The 20,732-nt window shown below is 39.8% G+C and overlaps 1 protein-coding gene across 3 annotated transcripts in view; it reads left to right on the top strand.

Moving 5' to 3' along the window:
- The window catches only part of NME7 (NME/NM23 family member 7), a 239,523-nt gene that overhangs the window by 26,025 nt on the left and 192,766 nt on the right, over positions 1-20,732 (top strand). For all 3 annotated transcript variants that reach the window (XM_059412395.1, XM_059412396.1, XM_059412397.1), the window contains exon 7: positions 9,439-9,544. In XM_059412395.1, the coding sequence (XP_059268378.1) occupies positions 9,439-9,544 (106 nt within the window). The remainder of the gene's footprint in view (positions 1-9,438; positions 9,545-20,732) is intronic.

Genomic DNA, 20,732 nt, shown 5'->3' with positions numbered 1-20,732 from the left:
TTAGTAGGATGCTCTTTAGCCTCCATGTATTTGGGTTCTTTCCAACTTTCCTCTTGTGATTGAGTTGTAGCTTCAGAGCATTGTGGTCTGAAAATATGCAGGGAATGATCCCGGTCATTTGGTACTGATTGAGACCTGATTTGTGACCCAAGATGTGATCTGTTCTGGAGAATGTTCCATGTGCTTTAGAGAAGAATGTGTATTCTGTTGCTTTGGGATGGAATGTTCTGAATACGTCTGTGATGTTCATCTGGTCCAATGTGTCATTTAAGACCTTTATTTCCTTGTTGATCTTTTGCTTGGATGATCTGTCCATTTCAGTGAGGGGGGTGTTAAAGTCCCCTACTATTACTGTATTATTGTTGATATGCTGCTTTGATTTTGTTGTGAATTGGATTATATATTTGGCTGCTCCCATGTTAGGGGCATAGATACTTAAAATTGTTAGATCTTCTTGTTGGACATACCCTTTGAGTATGATATAGGGTCCTTCCTCATTTTTTATTATAGTCTTTGGCTTAAAATTGAATTTATCTGATTTAAGGATTGCCACCCCAGGTTTCTTTTGATGTACAATGGCATGGTAAATTGTTTTCCACCCCATCACTTTAAATCTGGAGGTGTCTTTGTGTGTAAAATGAGTTTCTTGTAGACAGCGTATTGATGGTTTTTTTTCCTTTATCCATTCTGATTCCCTGTGTCTTTTGATTGGGCATTTATTTAGCCCATTTACATTCAGGATAACTATTGAGAGGTATAAATTTAGTGCCATTGTATTCCCTGTAAGGTAACTACTACTGTATATTATATCTATTCCTTTTTGGTCTACTACTTCTAGACTCTCTCTTTGCTTAGAGGACCCCTTTCAATATTTCCTGTAGAGCTGGTTTGGTGTTTACAATTTTTTTTTAGTTTTTGTTTGTCTTGGAAGCTTTTTATCTCTCCTTCTATTTTCAAGGATACCCTTGTTGGATATAGTATTCTTGGCTGCATGTTTTTCTCATTTAGTGCTCTGAATATATCATGCCAGTTCTTTCTGGCCTACCAGGTCTCTGTGGATAAGTCTGCTACCAATCTAATATTTTTACCATTGTATTTTACAGACTTCTTGTCCCCGGCTGCTTTCAGTATTTTCTCTTTTGTCACTAAGACATGTCAGTTTTACTATTAAATGATGGGGTGTGGACCTATTTTTATTGATTTTGAGGGGGGATCTGTGTGTCTTCTGGATTTCGATGCTTGTTCCCTTTGTCATATTAGGGAAATTCTCTACAATAATTTGCTCTAATATACCTTCTGCCCTGCCCCCCCTTTCTTCTTCTTCTGGAATCCCAATTATTCTAATGTTGATTCATCTTATGGTATCACTTATCTCTCCAATTCTCCTCTTGTGGTCCGTTAGTTATTTGTCTCTCTTTTGCTCAGCTTCTTTATTCTCCATCATTTCGTCTTCTATATCACTAAGTCTCTCTTCTGCCTCATTTATCCTAGCAGTAAGACCCTCCTTTTTTAATTGCAACTCATTAATAGCTTTTTTGATTTCAGCTTGGTTAGATTTTAGTTGTTTTATTTCTCCAAAAAGGGCTTTTATTTCTCTAGACAAGGTTTCTCTGATATCTTCCATGCCTTTTTCGAGACCAGCTAGCACCTCGAGAATCATCATTCTGAACTCTAGGTCTGACATATTACCAGCTTCTATATTGATTAAGTCCCTAGCCTTTGGCACTGCCTTTTGTTTTTCTTTTGTGGTGAGTTTTTCCACCTTGTCATTTTATCCAGATAAGAACATATGAACGAGAGAATGAAATACTAAAAGGGTGGCAAAGACCCCAGAAAGATATATGCTAACCAAATCAGAAGATACCCCAAATTGGGGGGAGAAGAAAGGGAGCAAAAAGAAGTTTGGGGCACATGGGTGGCTCAGTGGGTTAAGCCTTTGCCTTCAGCTCAGGTCATGATCTCAAGGTCCTGGGATTGAGCCCCACATCAGGCTTTCTGCTCAGCAAGAAGCCTGCTTCCCCCTCTCTCTCTGCATGCCTCTCTGCCTACCTGTGATCCTCTCTGTGTTAAATAAATAAATAAAGTCTAAAAAAAAAGAAGTTTAAAATTTTTTTTAAAAATTAAAAAAATATATGGGCGCCTGGGTGGCTCAGTGGGTTAGGCCGCTGCCTTCCGCTCAGGTCATGATCTCAGGGTCCTGGGATCGAGTCTCGCATCAGGCTCCCGATCCCGCTTCCCTCTCTCTCTCTCTGCCTGCCTCTCCATCTACTTGTGATTTCTCTCTGTCAAATAAATAAATAAAATATTAAAAAATATATATATATATATATATTAGACTGGTGAATAGAACAGAGCCACCCACTTGATTTTGGGTGTATTTTTGTCTCTTAGAAGAAACTACCTCCCATAATTTTAAAGAAAGAAAAGCATATATATACAAAAATAAAGGTAAGCACAATGAAGGGATGGAGTATGACTGTAAAGATAAAAATTTAAAAAAAAATTCTAAAGAAGGAATTGATAAGAATAGTTGGTTGGGAAAAGAAAGAAAAAGAAAGTAGAGAGAATTTGCTCAGGCTGGAGATCAGAACAAAGCCCTGTGCTGGATTTAGGGTATATTTTTATCTATTAAAAGAAATTGTATCCCAAAACTTTTTAGAAGAAAAAATCCTATATGTATTCAGAAAATAAAGGTAGATACAATGAAGGGTAAAATATGAGTATAATAGTGAAGGTTTTAAAAGATTTTTTTAAGAAAGCTATTGTTAAGATAAACTAGTTTAAAAACATTAAAAGAGGAAAGAGGAACAGTTAAAAAAATTAGAATAAAAAAGATAAAATTAAAAATATTTAATTAATTTTGCAAGACTAAAGAATCATGGGGAGGAAGCCATGAATTCCATGTTTTGCTTTCCCCTCCTCTGGAATTCCACTGTTCTCCTTGACCAGTGAGCTTGGTCTTGGCTGGATATTCTTGCCGATCCTCTGCAGGAGGGGCCTCTTGCCATGATTCTCAAATGTCTTTGCTTGAGGCGGAACTGCACCGCCTTTGCTAGGAGCTGGGCTAAGCAATCTGCTTGGGTTCATGCTGGGAGCTTTTGTTTCCTGAGCGCTTTCCGTACTGCTTTGGAGGACGGGAATGAAAATGGCGGCTGCCCAATCTCTGCCTGGTAGAGCCAAGAGCTCGGGCCCCACTCCTTACTGCACCCTCAGAGAAAACAAGTCAATCCCTCCCATCTTCCTGGTTTCCAGCTGTGCTCCCCTGGCCTGTGGCTGTTTCTCTCTCTGGCACATGGCCCCCTTTGGAGTCTCCAAACCCAGCAGATTCTTGTGGCTCTGCTCTTCCAGGGGGGTCTCCCCAGATCTGCCACTTGTGGGGTACCTGCTCAAAGAGCAGTAACCTGACTGTTCCAGGGATCACAGTTTAAGGTATCTCCGAGCTCGGAGCTCACTCCTTGGCTCCATCTCTGTAGGTGGCTTCCCTGCCCTAATACCTGCGAGTTCTTGTACACTCAGACATCCCTGATCCTTCCATGACCCCACGGGACCTGAGACCATGCTGTCCCTGCGAGGGTTCCACCCCTGCTTAGCTTCTGGAGTGATGTCCCTCAGTGGAGCAGACTTTTAAAAAAAGTTCAAATTTTGTGCTCTTGCTCCACTTGCCAGGAGCTCCCCCTCCCCCAGTCTTCCCATTGCTTCGGATTCACTTCTCCACATGTCCTACCTTTCAGAAAGTGGTCAATTTTCTGTTTCTAGAATTGCTGCTCTTCTTCTCTTCAATCTTGTGTTGAGTTTGTAGGTGTTCTGAATGGTTTGATAACTGTGTAGCTGAACTCCTGCGACCTGCTGTCATCTCAGTCTGCCAGTCCTCTGCCATCTTGACTCTAATCTATTTGTCTTTATGCTGATTTCACACCTAAGAAATTAAACATCCCAATTAAAAATGAGCAAAAAAATTGAACAGGCAATTAACTAAAGATGACACATGAATGCGTATATAAGTGCACATTAAAAATATACAGCATCATTAGATATTTTGGAAGTACTAATTAAAACCACAGTGAGATGCTCTACACACCTTTTAGAATGACTAAGGCTTAAAAAAACTTGACCGTTTCAAGTGGCATTTGTGAGGGGAAACTAGAACTGTCTTATGCTGCTGAGAATTTAAAGGGTACGGTCACTTTGGAGAACAGTTTGGCAGTTATCTAAAAAGCTAAACATATACCTACCCTATGGTCCAAGCATTCTTCTCTTAAATATTTTCCCAGGAGAAATGAAAGGAAATATCAATGCAAAGACTTGTACATAACAGTTTTGTTCATAGGAGCCTTGTTTGTATATCCAAAAATTAGAAATAACCCAAATGTTGAAAAGATGAATGGATAAACCATGATATTAACACAAAGGAATGAAATGTTAATATACAGTACAGTCGATGAATCTCAAAGTAATCTTGCTAAGTGAAAGCTAGACAAGAGTACATACTATATAATTTAAGTACAGCTGTTAAAAATTAAACTAATTCATAATGGTGGGAAACAGGTCATTGATTACAGGGCCAACTTATTAATGGTAAGGGAGGTAATGGTGATAGTTAATGATAGGGGAGGCAGGGAGAGGCAGAAGAAAGGTATTACCCAAAGGAAGGAGGGGTGACTGATATATTTATTATCTTGATTGTGGTGATGTTTCCACATGAATAAACAAGTGTCAAAACATCAGATTGTATCCTTTAAATATATTCATTTTAAAGCATGTTAATTTGACCTCAACAAAACTTAAAAACCAGTAACAGTAACTCTGATCAACTATTTATTATCTGTTTCTTAGTTCTCTGAAGGTACCCTTCCTTGATGCTTGCTTCATACCTACTGCATAGCTCTATTGCTTACCATATTTTAAAAGCATTTGTGTTTGTTTACCCTCCTGATAGACTGAATTCTTTAAGGATGTCCAATTTATTGTCATACCTCCAGGATCTAGGTCACTGGTGTTCACAAAATTTTGGAATTCAAAGCAACAACAATAAACCTTATGTTTATTAAGTGCTCACTATGTGACAGGCACTGTTTCAGACACTTTAGTATCTCATTTAATTCTCACAGTCTCCCATGCATTTGCTTATATCGTCCCAATTTAGCAGGAACTGAGACTCAGTGAGTTTAAACACCTTGGCCTCATGAGGACTTGAGCCCAGGCATCTTTGGCTCCACAGCTCTGTGCTTGACCACCAGCTAACACTATGTGCGCTGAAGTGGTGGCCTACCTGGTTTTAAACATTACAGTTTTTTATTTCATTTTGTGTTGTGTTGTGTTTTCTGTTTTGTATTTTGTTTTCTATATTTTGTTATATATTTTGTTTCATTTTATATTTTATTTTTTAGTGATAGTGAGAGAGAGCACAGAGAGGGCAGGGAGAGGGAGAAGCAGACTCAGACTCCCCACTGAGCAGGGAGCCTGTGTGGGGCTCAACCCCAGCACTTGGGGATCATGACCTGAGCTGAAGGCAAATGCTTAACTTAGCCACCCAGGTACTCCCTTTATAGTCTTTTAAAACACAGAAGTAACAGAATCACTCTGGAGAATTTAGAAATTGAGAATGGAAGTTTGGCAATAGTCATCCTGCCAGTGATGTTTACAGCTGTTTATGGCATATTTTTCCTGCTCGTTCCCTTGATTATTTATATATTTTACAAACTAAACACCACATACATGATTTTAATTTAATTTGATTCCTTTTTTCACTTAATACAACATTTTATACATTACCAGATTACTGTTATAAGAGTAAACTTCAGTGGGTGCAGAATATTTGTGGTATGAATTTAACATTTATTTAAACATCCCCTTACTTTTGGACATTTTGTTAGGTTATTAATTGTTTTTATTTGTACATAAGGCTGCATCATGGAGCTAAATATGAAGCTAAGTCATGTGACTTCCTATTTTATTTCTTAGTTTTTTCAATTTTCTGAGAACAGATTTCTTATTTGATATTAGAGTATGTAAAGAGAAAGTTCAATATTTTAATGTTTTAGGGCATTTACAAAAAGGATATTTATTTAAAATTATAAAAGTTTTGGAGAAACATTTAACTGGCAGCCATTTCATGATACTTTTATTATGGTAATTAAAGATATGAATGTAGAGTAGTCAGATGTTTTAGTGAGATTACCGTGAGCTCTTAGGTGAAATTTATGTAGTGCAACTGTATACTTTACAATTTGTTAAATATAGTAAAAAAAAAAAAAAAAATTGAAGATTCCATGAGTCTATTCTGTTTTTTGAGAAAGTTCCATATCTCTGTCTTTTGCTGTGAGGCAGTTTAGGAGCATATAAAGGGTTACAAGTAATAGCAAGGACCCTTGGAAGGAGAGGAGCTTTATGCCATGGGTTTAAGCAGCTCAAATCACAAAGGAGAATTTTTTTGTGTGACTTTACATTTGTATGAAGTCTCTGATTGAGTTGCCGTGACAATGGCCTGGTAGAAGCGCTCTTGCAAATGTTAGCTGGGATTGGTGATTGGGACAGATAGGCCCAGCTATGTAGGGAGAAAGAGAAAGCAAAGCCATGGAATAGAGTTACTCCCTGTCACTCAGAATGTGTATTTAAATAAAACCTTTATATTCCTTGCCTTAAATACATATTCATTCAACATATGTAAATGAGTACTTGGAAAGTTGGCATTTTCATTTTCTTAAAGTTGAGGAAGAAAAGAAATGAAAGTTGAGACCAAAACAATTGAAATAATTGGCCCAATAATTGTTTAAAACTGAAGGGGAACAATTGAGCACCGCTTCTTTACTTTTTTTTTTTTTTTTTTTTTTTAAAGATTTTATTTATTTACTTGACAGAGAGATCACAAGGAGGCAGAGAGGCAGGCAGAGAGAGAGAGGAGGAAGCAGGCTCCCCGCTGAGCAGAGAGCCCGATGTGGGGCTCGATCCCAGGACCCTGGGACCATGACCTAAGCTGAAGGCAGAGGCCTAACCCATTGAGCCACCCAGGCGCCCCAGCTTCTTTTTTTTTTGAAAGGCAGACGTGGAAAAGGCTCAGGGCTTTGGAACCAGTGTGACCTGGATTTAAATACTGGTTTTGCCACTTGCGAACCCATAAGGGCTTGTTTCTCAGGCTTTCAGGGTGACATTTCTCTCATTTCGGCAATGTGGATAGATAGATTCTATTTAGCATGTGCAGAATTTATTAGTTTCTGAATTTCAGTCAGTTCAAAATATGGGAAGTCACTAGTGAACCAGACCAGGTCCTGACTCCCTTGAAGCGTCCATCCATTGCGATGGTTGGGTGCTGCTGGATAGTAAGTAAACAGGCATAAAACGTGTCGCACGGTCAGTGCTCTGAGAAGAACAGAGAAGGAGGAGAAGGGGTAGAAAAAGACCGGGCTGGGGGAAGGGTTGTGTGTCGAGTAGAGGCGAGGAATGCTACCAAGGGTGGGTCAGGAATCGTCACGTTATGTTTTAGCAGAGACCAGAAGGATGTGAGGGGGGAAAACCAAGCAAATGTCCCGGAGAAAGAGTGTTCCGGGAGAAAGGGAGCAACGCACGTGATGTTTGTGAGGTGGGAACACGTTGGCTACTTTCAGGTAAACGGTGAGTGCATGAGGCCAGCGAGGCCGGGTGGGAAGTCAGTGTTTTCACGGGACGAGGGGACTGGCTCAGGGAATTGCCGGGGCCAGACCGCGTCCAGCCTTCCGACATCTAGAGCTTCAGCGTTCTTTCCGAAGGAGGTGAAAGACCCCTGGAGAGTCTGCGCAGAGGAGGGACGTGATGTTTTACAGGTTTCCTGCTGCTGCCGTGCAGGCCAGGTGGGCGTGGGTGTGTGGGGACTAAGCGGGCATGGGAGGTCACTAGATTAGAGCAGCGTCAAAGGGCGCTCTGGTGCTGGGCCTGGACCAGGGTGACATGTGGAAGTGGCTGGATTCTGGAAGCATTCCGAACGGTTTCCTGAGAGACTGAGTGGATGGCTAAGAAAAGGACGGGAGTATTTTTTTTTCGGTTGGCCTGTGCAGTCGGAGGGGCAGGAACAACAGGGAGGGAGTGCACAGATTTACGGGGTCGGCAGAAATCAGGACATTTTCAATAGGAATTATCTCCAAGTGGGGGTGGCGCAGGTGTAGGGGTGGAGTTTAGGAAGGAGGCTGGACTGGAGGCAGGCGCGTGGGAGCCGTGACCCGACAGATGGTGGGAGGTTGTTTATTACTCTTTGTACTACTCAGGGAGAGTAATAAAGGCAGCAGTATGTTGAAAAAGTACTTGCTGTCCAAGGAGTAGAGCATTTTCATTCTGAAAGGTCTTCGTGCCAGGAGTGCACAGGCATATCATTACTCTTCGGACAATTCCTCATCTTCTCTGTGGTTCTTAAAATTGTACATCGATGTGGCACATTAACACAGTCTGTGATCTTCCCATTCTTAAATTCATCGAAAAATGCGATTTACTTTGAGCCGTTTGTCTTAGGTGTTAAAGGACCTACAGTGCTATGCAGGTTAATTACTGGTTTCACACTTAACATTTGTGATGGGCAATTACCCCCCAAACCACAATTTTATAAAAGTACAGGGGACTCACTGGGAGCATCACCAGCTTAAGTTGGTGGAACTCTTTGGAGCCGGAGAGAGAGGGTTCTCTAGGGAATAGTAGAAACAACAGTAACAAAAGCTTAAAGGCAGGAAAGATCTGTCTAAACACTTAGTGTGACTGTGTTTGTGGCTAGTTCAAGTTGCTGAGTTGTCATCTCTGAACCGTGTGCAAAGCAAATCACATAGCTTGAATCTGGTTATAAAATACAGTTTATATGATCTAATTGTATGCTAGAACTGTAGTAAGTTCATTAGTTTTTTCTTTTTAAGATTTTATTTTTGAGTAATCTCTACACCCAACATAGGGCTTGAACTTACAACCCCATGATCAAGAGTTTCATGCTCTACTGACTGAACCAGCCAGGTGCCCCAGGTCATTAGTTTTAACTAGTTAAAACTAATTTTGTGGTTTTGATTCTTATATATGAATCTGCTTCTATAAAGAATTCCTACTTTTTAATTTTACATATTTTAATAGAAAGTTTAAAATTGGACCTGTGTCTATGAACTAATGCTTTGGGGGAAATGAGAACTTTGTATTCATTACTGTCCATATTCAAAGTATGTTAAGATGTTATTAGTTTTAATCCTGGGGCAGAATGATACATATTCTCATTACTCTAATTAATACTTTTTATATGATCTTTTGATTATAAGACTTAAAACAGGGTTCTGTAAGTCAGTTAGCCTTTGTAAAAATCATTTTTAGAAAACTTGAAGCAAATAATTTATATTACGAACTTCAAAAGTAATTGCGTAGTTTTCCCCCCTCTCACATAAATATCCCAGAAGTTCGAGCTAAGGGATTACATAGGTCAAATTTATTTCTCTCTGTCTTTAGGAAATGGAGTTATTTTTTCCTTCAAGTGGAGTTTGTGGACCAGCAAACACTGCTAAATTTACAAATTGTACCTGTTGCATTATTAAGCCCCATGCCATCAGTGAAGGTAAGTGCTATCTTGAATACAATATACCCAAATGCATTTTGTTAATAAGAGCTTATTTTGTTAGTTTACCTTCTTGATCTATTTTATATGCAGAATTAAAATATAATTTTAATATTTTAATTTTTTCTTTAAAGTCACATGAATGAAGGTGACATGAGATAAAAAATCTGTCTCCATCTATATTTATACTCTTAAAAAGGTTTTTCTTGAGTTGCTGATCATGGTCATGCTTATCCTGTTTCAGGTCTTGATTCCTTGACTTTTAATCCGCCTCGTTTTTCCAATCACATAACCGATTCACTCAATTCACTGAAATAATTCTCCTAATGTACAATTTAAAACAATGTCTACCACATCTGTGGTTTGCCCTTTCTGAGAAAGCTGGGGAAACTTCCTTCTGAAACAAAGTTCTTTGAATAAATAAATAGACACACACACACATATGTACATGCGTAGATAGGTAGATTGTATATATGGCTGTATACTGAGAGTTTGCAGGTGTTTTTATCTTACTTGTCATCTTCTATTTATTTAGTATGTTGTATGTAGTTTTTTCAACTATTCCAAATCCTTTTGGAAATGAGATGGGTATAATTTTTTTAAGTATTTATTTTATTTTAATTAGTTTTTAATTTTTTTATTAACATATAATGTACTATTTGCCCCAGGGGTACAGGTCTGTGAATCGTGAGGTTTACACACTTCACAGCACTCACCATAGCACATACCCTTCCCCAAGTCCATAACTCCACCACACTCTCTCAATCCCCCTCCCCCCAGAAACCCTCAGTTTGTTTTGTGAGATTAAGAGTTTCTTATGATTTGTCTCCCTCCTGATCCCATCTTTGTTTCATTTATTCCTTTCCTACCCCTCAAGTCCCCCACATTGCCTCTCAACTTCCTCATATGATAATTGTCTTTTGCTGATTGACTTATTTCGCTCAGCATAATACTCTGTAGTTCCATCCACATCGTCACAAATGGCAAGATTTCATTTCTTTTGATGGCTACATAGTATTCCATTGTATGTATGTACCACATCTTCTTTAGCCATTCATCTGTTGATGGGCATCTAGATTCTTTCCATGGTTTGGCTATTGTGGACATTGCTCCTATAAACATTTGGGTGCGTGTGCCCCTTCGGATCACTACATTTGTATCTTTGGGGTAAATATCCAGTAGTGTGATTTCTGGGTCATAGGGTAGCTCTAGTTTCAACTTTTTTTTTTTTTTTAAGATTTTATATATTTATTTGACAGAGAGATCACAAGTTGGCAGAGAGGCAGGCAGAGAGAGGGGGAAGCAGGCTCCCTGCTGAGCAGAGTCTGATGTGGGCTTGATTCCAGGACCCTGAGATCATGACCTGAGCTGAAGGCAGAGGCTTAACCCACTGAGCCACCAAGGTGCCCCTATTTTCAACTTTTTGAGGAACCTCCATGCTGATTTCCAGAGTGGCTGCACCAGCTTGCATTCCCACCAACAGTGTAAGAGGGTTCCCCTTTCTCCGCTTCTTTGCTCGCATCTGTCATTTCCTGACTTGTTAATTTTAGCCACTCTGACTGGTGTGAGTACTTTATAGTTTTCTGAGTACAGATTCTTTGCCTCTTTGGTTAGGTTTATGTCTAGGTATCTTATGGTTTTGGGTGCAATTGTAATAATTTCTCTTTCCTTTGTCTTGCTGTTGGTGTATAGAAATGCAAGTGATTTCTGTGTATTGATTTTATATCCTGACACTTGACTGAATTCCTGTACAAGTTCTAGCAGATTTGGAGTGGAGTTTAATGCATTTTCTGCATAAAGTATCCTATCATCTCCAAAGAGTGTAGTTTGACTACTTCTTTGTTTATTTGAATGCCTTTTATTTCTTTTTGTTGTCTGATTGCTGAGGCTAGGACTTCTAGTACTATGTTGAATAGCAGTGGTGATAATGGACATCCTTGCCACGTTACTGACCTTATGGGAAAAGCTCTCAGTTTTTCTCCATTGAGAATGATATTCGCTGTGGGTTTTTCATACTCCCTACACTGTGAAGAGTTTTGAACAAGAAAGGATGCTCTATTTGTCAAATGCTTTTTCAGCATCTATTGAGAGTATCATATGGTTCTTGTTCTTTCTTTTATTAATGTATTGCATCACATTGATTAATTTGTGGATGTTGAATCAACCTTGTGGCCCTGGAATAAATCCCACTTGGTTGTGGTGAATAATCCTTTTAATGTACCATTGGATCCTACTGGCTAGTATTTTGGTGAGAATTTTCGCATCTGTGTTCATCAAGGATGTTGGTCTGTAATTCTCTTTTTTGATGGGATCTTTGTCTGGTTTTGCGATCAAGATAATGCTGGCTTCATAAAATGAGTTTGGAAGTTTTTCTTCCATTTCTATTTTTTGGAACAGTTTCAGGAGAATAGGAATTAGTTCTTCTTTAAATGCTTGATAGAATTCCTCTGGGAAGCCGTCTGGCCCTGGGCTCTTGTTTTTTGGGAGACTTTTGATGACTGCTTCAATCTCTTTACTGGTTATGGGTCTGTTCAGGTTTTCTATTTCTTCCTGGCTCAGTTTTGGTAGTTTATATGTCTCTAGGAATGCATCCATTTCTTCCAGATTGTCAAATTTGCTGGTGTATAGTTGCTCAGAATATGTTCTTATAATTGTTTGTATTTCTTTAGTGTTGGTTGTGATCTCTCCTCTTCCATTCATGATTTTATTTATTTGGGTCCTTTCTGTTTTCTTTTTGATATGTGTGGCCAGGGGTTTATCAATCTTATTAATTCTTTCAAAGAACCAGCTCTTAGTTTCATTGATTTGTTCCACTGTTCTTTTGGTTTCTATTTCATTGATTTCTGCTCTGATCTTTATTATTTCTCTTTTCCTGCTGGGTTTAGGCTTTCTTTTCTGTTCTTTCTCCAGCTCCTTTAGGTGTAGGGTGAGAAACTATTTCCCAATATTTTAAAGAATGAAATATATATATATGTATATGTATATATATACACACAGGCACACAAGGGTAAACACAATGAAGGGATAGCATATGTTTGTAAAGATGAAAATTAAAAACAAATTCTAAAAAAGGAGCTAATAAGATACATTGGGAGAAGAAAGAAAAACAAAGTGGAGAGAATTTGCTCAGGCTGGAGACTAGAACCAAGCTCTGTGATAGATTTAGGGTATATTTTGATCTATTAGAAGTTGTATCCCAAAATTTTTTAGAAGAAAAAACCCTATGTGTGTACAAAAGATAAAGTTAGATACAATGAAGGATAAAATATGACTATAATAATGAAGGTTCAAAAAGATTTATTTCAAGAAAGGAATTTTTAAGATCAACTAGTTAAGAAAACATTAAATGAGAAAAGAATAGAAGTAAAAAAAATTAGAATAAGAAAAAAAAATTTAAAAATCTTAATTACCTTTGCAAGACTAAAGAATCATGGGGAGAGAGCCATGAATTCCATGCTTTGCTTTCCCCTCTTCTGGAATTGTGCTCTTCTCCTTGATCAGTAAACTCGGTCTTGGCTGGATGTTCTTGCTGATCTTCTGGGGGAGGGACCTTTTTCCCCGATTCTCAATTGTCTTTGCCTCAACTGTCTTTGCGGCACCGCCTTTATGGGGGCTGGGGGTGGGGCTAAGCGATCTGCTCAGGTTCGCGCTCAGAGCTTTTGTTCCCGGAGCACTTTCTGAACTGCTCTGGGGGACGGGAATGAAGATGTCGGCCGCCCAGTCTCGGGCCAGAGGAGCCAAGAACTTGGGGCCCCACTCCTCAGTGCGATCTTGAGAAAAGAGAAAACCCTCCCATGTCCCTGGTCTCCAGCCGCGCTCCGAGCTCCCCTGGCCTGGGACGAGTATTTTTGTCTCTGGCGTGCGGCCCCGTTTGGAGTCTCCAAACCCAGCAGATTCCTGCCGCGCCCCTGTGCGGCTCCTTCCTGGGGAGGAAGGTAGTTCTCTCCGGGTCTGCCACTTGCGGGGTCCCTGCGGGAACAGCAGTGGTCCGACTGTGCCTCCGATCACAATCTATGGCAACCCCGAGCTGAGTGCTCCCTCCTGGGCTCTGTCTCTCCCCCACGGGCTTCCCCGCTCTGACACCCGGGAGCTCTGCCGCACTCAGACGCCCCGTCTTTCTGTGACCCTGAGGGTCCTGAGACCACCCTGTCCCCAGGAGGTCTCCACCTCCGCTTACCCTCTGGAGCAACGTCCCTCATGGAACAGACTTCTAAAAGTTTGGATTTTGTGCTCGCTGCTCTGCCCCTTGCTGGGAGCCGCCCCCCTGCCACCCCAATTTCCTGTTGATTTGGAGTCACTTCTCTGCGTGTTCTACCTCAGAAAGTGGTCGATTTTCTGTTCCTAGAATTGCTGCTGTTCTTCTCTTCGATCTCCTGTTGGGCTTGTAGGTGTTCCCAGTGGTTTGATAACTGTCTAGCTGATCTCCTGTGACCTGATGTCATCTCAGTGTGCTACTCCTCTGCCATCTTGTCCCCTCCAAGAACGGTATAATTTAGAAGATTATCTTTTAAAAAGCTAGGAGATTCTAAATAATAAACATAATTCAACAGGGTTTTTAGTTTTATTTTTTCTAAATATCAAAGTAATTCAGGTATAGAGTAGAAAATTTGGGGAAAAAGGTAAAATAAATAGTAAAAGTTACCTGTTTTCTCATGATCTTGATAGTTGTTAATATTTTTTTCATTGTTAATATTTTTATATTTCCTCTAAACCCGTTTCTTCTGCATGTGTGTATGTGTGTAAACTGACATGTAATTGTTAACATGGTTGAGATGTATGTCCATAGGCTACCATTTTAATTTGATTTAAGGAGCATTTGGGGGATGCTCTGAATTCCTCATGAATATTTCAACATTTGTACACTATACAGTCCTATAGATGTAGTATAAAATTCGGGTGTTTAGGTTGTTTCCAGGTTTTTGATGTTAAAAATAAGTTTTAAAGAATATTTGTACATAAATATTTGATAATATCTCTAATCATTTCCTCTGGCTAGTTTCCTAGAAATAGAATTATCGGTTGAAAGGATCTGTACTTAAAAGATCTTATTGCATAATGAATGAATACTTCTTTAATTATTGAGGAAGTACTTTAATATCTTCTAGATCCTTAGGACCACAATTACAGGGAACTATCATGCATGATGGTTAGTGAACATTTATGGAGACCTTGACACCTTACGCTGGGTTGTAAACTGAGTACCTTATACATTATCTCCTTTAATATTCACAGCAATTATGCCAAGTTCTTGGATGTATCATAATAAGTGAGCCGAGGCTGTCTGATAATAGGTTATTTCTGCTAGATTAGAGTAGGGAATCCAAGATGCCTACCTGGTCTCTTAACCTCCATGTTCTTCACTCGACATATACAGTTCTGTAGCAAGATGGTTAGAATAACATGGTTAGCAACACTGCCACAGGGAATAATGATAATATTTGGTGTTGATAAGCTATGAAAAACGAAATTGGGATTACCTTGGGCTGAATACACACACACTTATACCCACATACATACAGACAAACACTCATACACACATATACACATAGATACGTACTTAATGTACACACATATTTCAGTGTGGTGAGACAAATTCTTGCTTAATGGGCTCAACTTCATTAAAAAACTTGTCTTTGGCCTCTTCATACATTTCAATCTTTTTTCTCTCTTCTTTTTCCTTTTTCTCCCTCTATTGGGTTTTTAACTCGTTTAATTTTTTCAGCAAAATGTGATGCTTGGAGAGACAGGAATAAAATAGAATTATAGTAAATACCAGTTAATACTTTAATAATTGCATAGGTAAATATATCTGAAATCTAATAACAATGATTAAATGAAAAGGCAATGTCAGAATGACTGATTTTATATTTATACTGGTTTAAATAGTTTTTAGTCAGAGCTAGTCTTTGAAGATTAGTTGTATTTCATGTGTTTATCTTTGGTTCATAACAGAAACATATGAGTTGATCAAATGAAATTTTTGTAAAATCTAATCAGATGGCAGAATAATTTGAATTTTGGCACTTCAAGGCTTTTTTTTTTTTTTTTTAAAGATTTTATTTATTTATTTGACAGACAGAGATCACAAGCAGGCAGAGAGGCAGGCAGAGAGAGGGGGAGAGGAGGAAGCAGGCTCCCTGTGGAGCAGAGAGCCCGATGCGGGACTCGATCCCAGGACCCCGAGATCATGACCTGAGCCGAAGGCAGCGGCTTCACGCACTGAGCCTCCCAGGCGCCCCTTCAAGGCTTTTTTTAATTTCCTTTCTAAATCTCAATTTTAGGGATCCTGGTAGACCATTTTTAAATGTACAAATAATCCAATTCAGCTTAGTTTAAATTGTGGTAACCAGGAAATAGAGTTTGAAGTCCTGTGTTGAATTAATTGTTAGATTTATGCAGACCCTTTCATTGCTGGTTTATGTTTATCTTTACTATAATGATCTCACTTCCTGGCATATTTAATTTCACCTATGGTCTAGCATAGGGAGAATAGGTTTTTTTAAAAAAGGTATTGTTGATAGGAGAGCATTTGAAATCAACTGGGTTAATTTCCTTCTGTTGACTCTCAGCTCACCCAGAGAAGGCCAGAATAGCTTTAATCAAGCAGAACTGTGGCTTACTACAAGGAGAGCACAACTTGGCAGTGTTGATTGAGTTTGGGGTTTGACCTTGAGAGATTTAAGGCGGGTCCTCCAGTGCAGTGATCTGATTGAAACTGTTTAAGTTCCTGATACAGTAGTTTAGGGTTAGTGGAAACAGTGAGACAAGGATCTTAACCAAGTCTTGTAAGTACACAGTTGTTGGATAAGTGAGTTGTTTGTCCATTTGGGGGAATGGTGTGAAAAGGGGACAGTTTGAGTAGTCTATTGTTGGAGTAAATGGACTTTTGGGAACTTCTTGAAGTCAACAATGAAGTTATTTACTGATTTACAGCCTTATCTTTCAGTAAGAATTTCTTGGCTCAAATAATAAAGTCATGTGGCTGTGGGCCCCCTCAGTTCTGAGTCCTGTAGTTAATGTATATGGATGTGGAGTTTACTTCCAAGAGAGCTAGAAAAGAGACCTTAATTTGCAGAGTAGATGGTGGGAAAAAATAATGAGGTGCACTTGAAGCATTTGCAAGTCTTTTCATGTTTGTAGATTGAAGTACATTTTGTCTTTTGGGGACTCAGGTTTTAAAGGGAAGAAAAACAAGGTGAATGTTCTTGTTTTCTTTTGAATTTAAAAACTATGCAATGTATTTGTTTTGATGTCCTCAGTATTTCATTAGTTAGTTTAATTTCATCAGTGAAATGAATTATTTTTACTCTGGGCCAGATTTTGGCTCTGCTACTTAACTAGCCATGGGACATGGAATACATCACTTAACCTCCTTGTTACAGTACACCTTCTTTAATGGGTAACTGTAAGGATTAAATGCTTTGAGCGTAATGCTTCAATGACTAAATGATAAATGATTGAATGTGAGGATGAATGTGTGAAGCATCATGTCCCACACAGAGCTGTATGTGTTAGTGTTGCTGTTGTGATTACTACTGTGTCACTGCTACCACTGCTGCTAAGATCATTCGTTGCCTTTTAATTTTTAAGTGAAGTTAATGACTCCTTAGTAATAAAGCAGTGGATTAAAATGCTAACAAATTTCAACCTCTACATCCATCGTCCACAGGGAAAAACACCCCTGTCATTGTTAAGGACCAAAGTGGTTAAGTTCTGGATCTAGTCTAAATCCATGAACTAGGATTACCGCTTCCATCCGGTTGACTTGGCAGCTGTCAGCTGTTACCTGTTCTTGTCCACAATGGGGGGCCTGGGCAGAATGTAGGGGGAGCCACTTGTAGTGCTCCCCAAGTTTAGCCTTTCAAAATACTAGAATCCTGAAGTTTTGTTGGAAATTGTCCTTTCGTATAATAGATTTATGCATTAAGCAGTTTTACTGCATTGTTATAACAGTGTCCTTCCTAAAATTTAGTTTCTTCCTCAGTAAAATGAGTCAAGATGGTTTGTAAGTTTCCTCTCAGCTTTTTAACCCAGTATTCTCTATCCTTGTGTTGTGTTTTGGCTGGAAAATTAATGCTATTTTCATGGAGACTGTTTCAAAGCAATTTTAGATCGTCAGTGTTTTCAAAAAGGCATATACAGACAGGGTTGGGGTCTGTTTGCTCTTAATTAGGAAGCAAATCTATGAGAATATTGGCCAGTTTGTAAATTTACCCCAGAATTGGCTCCAGTATGCTCCTGGAAACAGGACTGATAACAGCAAGATCGTTTTTACCAAGTTCTTCCCTTTTCTTTTCTTTTCTTTTTTTTTTTTTTTTTAAGATTTTTTTTATTTGACAGAGATCACAAGTAGACAGAGAGGCAGGCAGAGAGAGAGAGAGGGAAGCAGGCTCCCCACTGAGCAGAGAGCCCCATGCGGGCCTCAATCCCAGGACCCTGAGATCATGACCTGAGCCAAAGGCAGCGGCTTAACCCACTGAGCCACCCAGGCGCCCAGTTCTTCCCTTTTCAAATTGGGTTATTCTCGCTCAGAGCTTTTGCAGAATTTTAATTTCTACCGAGTGGTAGTTTTGATGTGAGGTTGGCCCGGCACCTGTAAGACACATTCCACTGATGGCAGCCCCATGATTTGGGGCTGACTGAGTTGGTTAAATTCTCAGCTTTTTTTGTATTAGATTTCCTTCAAGTAATTCAGCTTCTGGGACATTGTCAAAGAGACGTGAAATTTTTTGGTGCAAAGAGATTGGATGTAAACATCGTAAATCTAACTCTGTTTCAATGAAAATTCTTGGAGTAGGCCCAGTTTTGCTGAGAATGTCACAATTTTAGAGTTCTGTGAATGTTTTCTATTCCATCTGAAACAGTAAACAAAACAGTTGGAGGAAATTTACAGCAGATGCACCAAGTACATTGAACAACACGTAAGAAAAACCCTGCCTTTGAATGCACAAAGTTATAAGCAGTGAAAATACCTAGTGAATTTGTAAGTTATAAGAACTTTAGATGAGTTTAGTGATTTAGAAGGAGTTTCAAGATTTTTGCTGGTTTAGTGGTCCTGCAGAAGTAGGTATATATTAGGCTGTTGGAAAGTTTGTTATTTAGAAACAGTGAAATTTTGGTTGCTAACATGTTTCAACATCTAAAAACCTTTAAATAAACTCTGAGTCCCTAGGATTATCAGTTGTGATGACTTGACTAAGGGCAGAGGGGAAGAATCCAGCCTTGTTGGTGAAGCACTTAGGGCTTCTCTTAACTGTACAGCAACAGAACCAGTTTTAATACTAACACCAGTTATATTTATGGAGTGCTAAGTATTTTACGTGGATTATTTTATTCTCCAAACTATAGCATAGGTAGTGTGTGAAGGCCATGTCACGCTGAGGAAACCCAAGCCGTAAGGGGTTGAGTAACTTACCCAAAGTCACACAGCTCTTAGGTGGTCGGGTCAGGCTTTCTACCAAGTTTGCCATCATCATATTACTCTGTACCATTCTGACTCTATATGGATTGTCACTTAAACCCTGTACATTCCCATCATCAGGTGTGGTTGCTAAGCTCATTTTACAGGCGTGGAATCAAAGAATTGGGAGGGAGTTAACTCGCTGAACTCCAGAGAGCTATTTGACTTCACAGCTGGAACGAATTACACTATTCCATGAACACCGGGTCAGTTGATTGCTTGTGGGAAGCCATTCCGGGCAGAAGGTTTTATAATCAGTAGTATAAAGGATGATTCTAATACCTAACATCCTAACTGGGTGGAATAAAAGTACTTACAGTTTAAGATAGGAGATAGAGAAATTACTGCCATTCTGGCCGACAGTGGCAGTTAAGAAACAAATAATGAAAAAGTTCTAGAAAATTGTAAACTTAGAATACCTTCTGAAAACTTTCCCACTTACATGGGAATAATGTTTTGTGTGTGTGTTTAATTACTGCTTTTTTTTTTTTTTTTTTAAAGAAAGGGTGAGAGAGGTTGGGGAGGGGCAGAAGGGAATGGGGAGAGAATCTCAAGCAGATTCCGTGCTGAGCCTCGGCCCTCAATCTCCTGACCCTGTGATCACAACCCCAGTGGAATCAAGAGTCTGGGACACCTAACGGATGGAGCCGTCCAGGTGCCCCGTTCTTTGTATTCTCTTTTTCTTTCTTTCTTTCTTTTTTTTTTTTTTTTTAAAGATTTTATTTGTCAGAGAGAGAACTAACACTAAACATAGCTAGGCATGATCTAGACTCAAGGCAAACATCTCAAAAAGTTTGTAGGAGGGGCACCTGGGTGGCTCAGTGGGTTAAAGCCTCTGCCTTCGGCTCAGGTCATGATCTCAGGGTCTTGGGATGGAGCCCCATATCCACTTCTCTGCTCAGCAGGGAGCCTGTTTCCCCCTCTCTCTCTGCCCGCCTCTCTGCCTACTTGTGATCTCTGTCAAATAAATAAATAAAATTTAAAAAAAATTTTTGCAGGAAAGTTAGCGTGTTCCCACTCCTCTGCCTTGGAGGAACCCTTGGTAGTGGTTTCTATGTCTTCTCCTAACCTCAGCCTCTGCAGAAACGCCTGTGTAATTGCACGATGACTGAAGGTACACAGGAGTGTCTTCTGCCCAGGTTAGGGTCCTCTGAGCTGCCTTTGAGCAGCCTCCTTCCTCCAACTCAGGAACTGGGTTCTCCCTGTGGAGGAGGGTTCCAGGGGGTCTGGACACATGATATAACTTTTTTTTTCTTTAAAAGATTTTATTTATTTGTTTGACAGAGAGAGAGAGAGAGAGAGAGAGAGAGAGATCACAAGTAGGCAGAGAGGCAGGCAGAGAGAGAGAGAAGCAGGCTCCCCGCTGAGCAGAGAGCCCGATGCGGGACTTGATCCCAGGACCCTGAAATCATGACCTGAGCCCAAGGCAGAGGCTTAACCAGCTGAGCCATCCACGTGCCCCCACATGATGTAACTTTATCACAAAATGTTTTAAAAATGAAAAGCCAAGGTAACATGACCTCATGTTGTAAGACTTAAAAGATGATTCAGGGGCGCCTGGGTGGCTCAGTGGGTTAAGCCGCTCCCTTCGGCTCAGGTCATGATCTCAGGGTCCTGGGATTGAGTCCCGCATCGGGCTCTCTGCTCAGCAGGGAGCCTGCTTCCTCCTCTCTCTCTCTCTGCCTGCCTCTCTGTGTACTGTGATCTCTCTCTGTCAAATAAATAAAT

The sequence above is a fragment of the Mustela nigripes genome, chromosome 10, assembly GCF_022355385.1.
Source record: "Mustela nigripes isolate SB6536 chromosome 10, MUSNIG.SB6536, whole genome shotgun sequence".
NCBI lineage: Eukaryota > Metazoa > Chordata > Mammalia > Carnivora > Mustelidae > Mustela > Mustela nigripes.
Note: the sequence above shows the minus strand (reverse complement) of the source record. Positions and strands in the feature narration are given on the sequence as shown.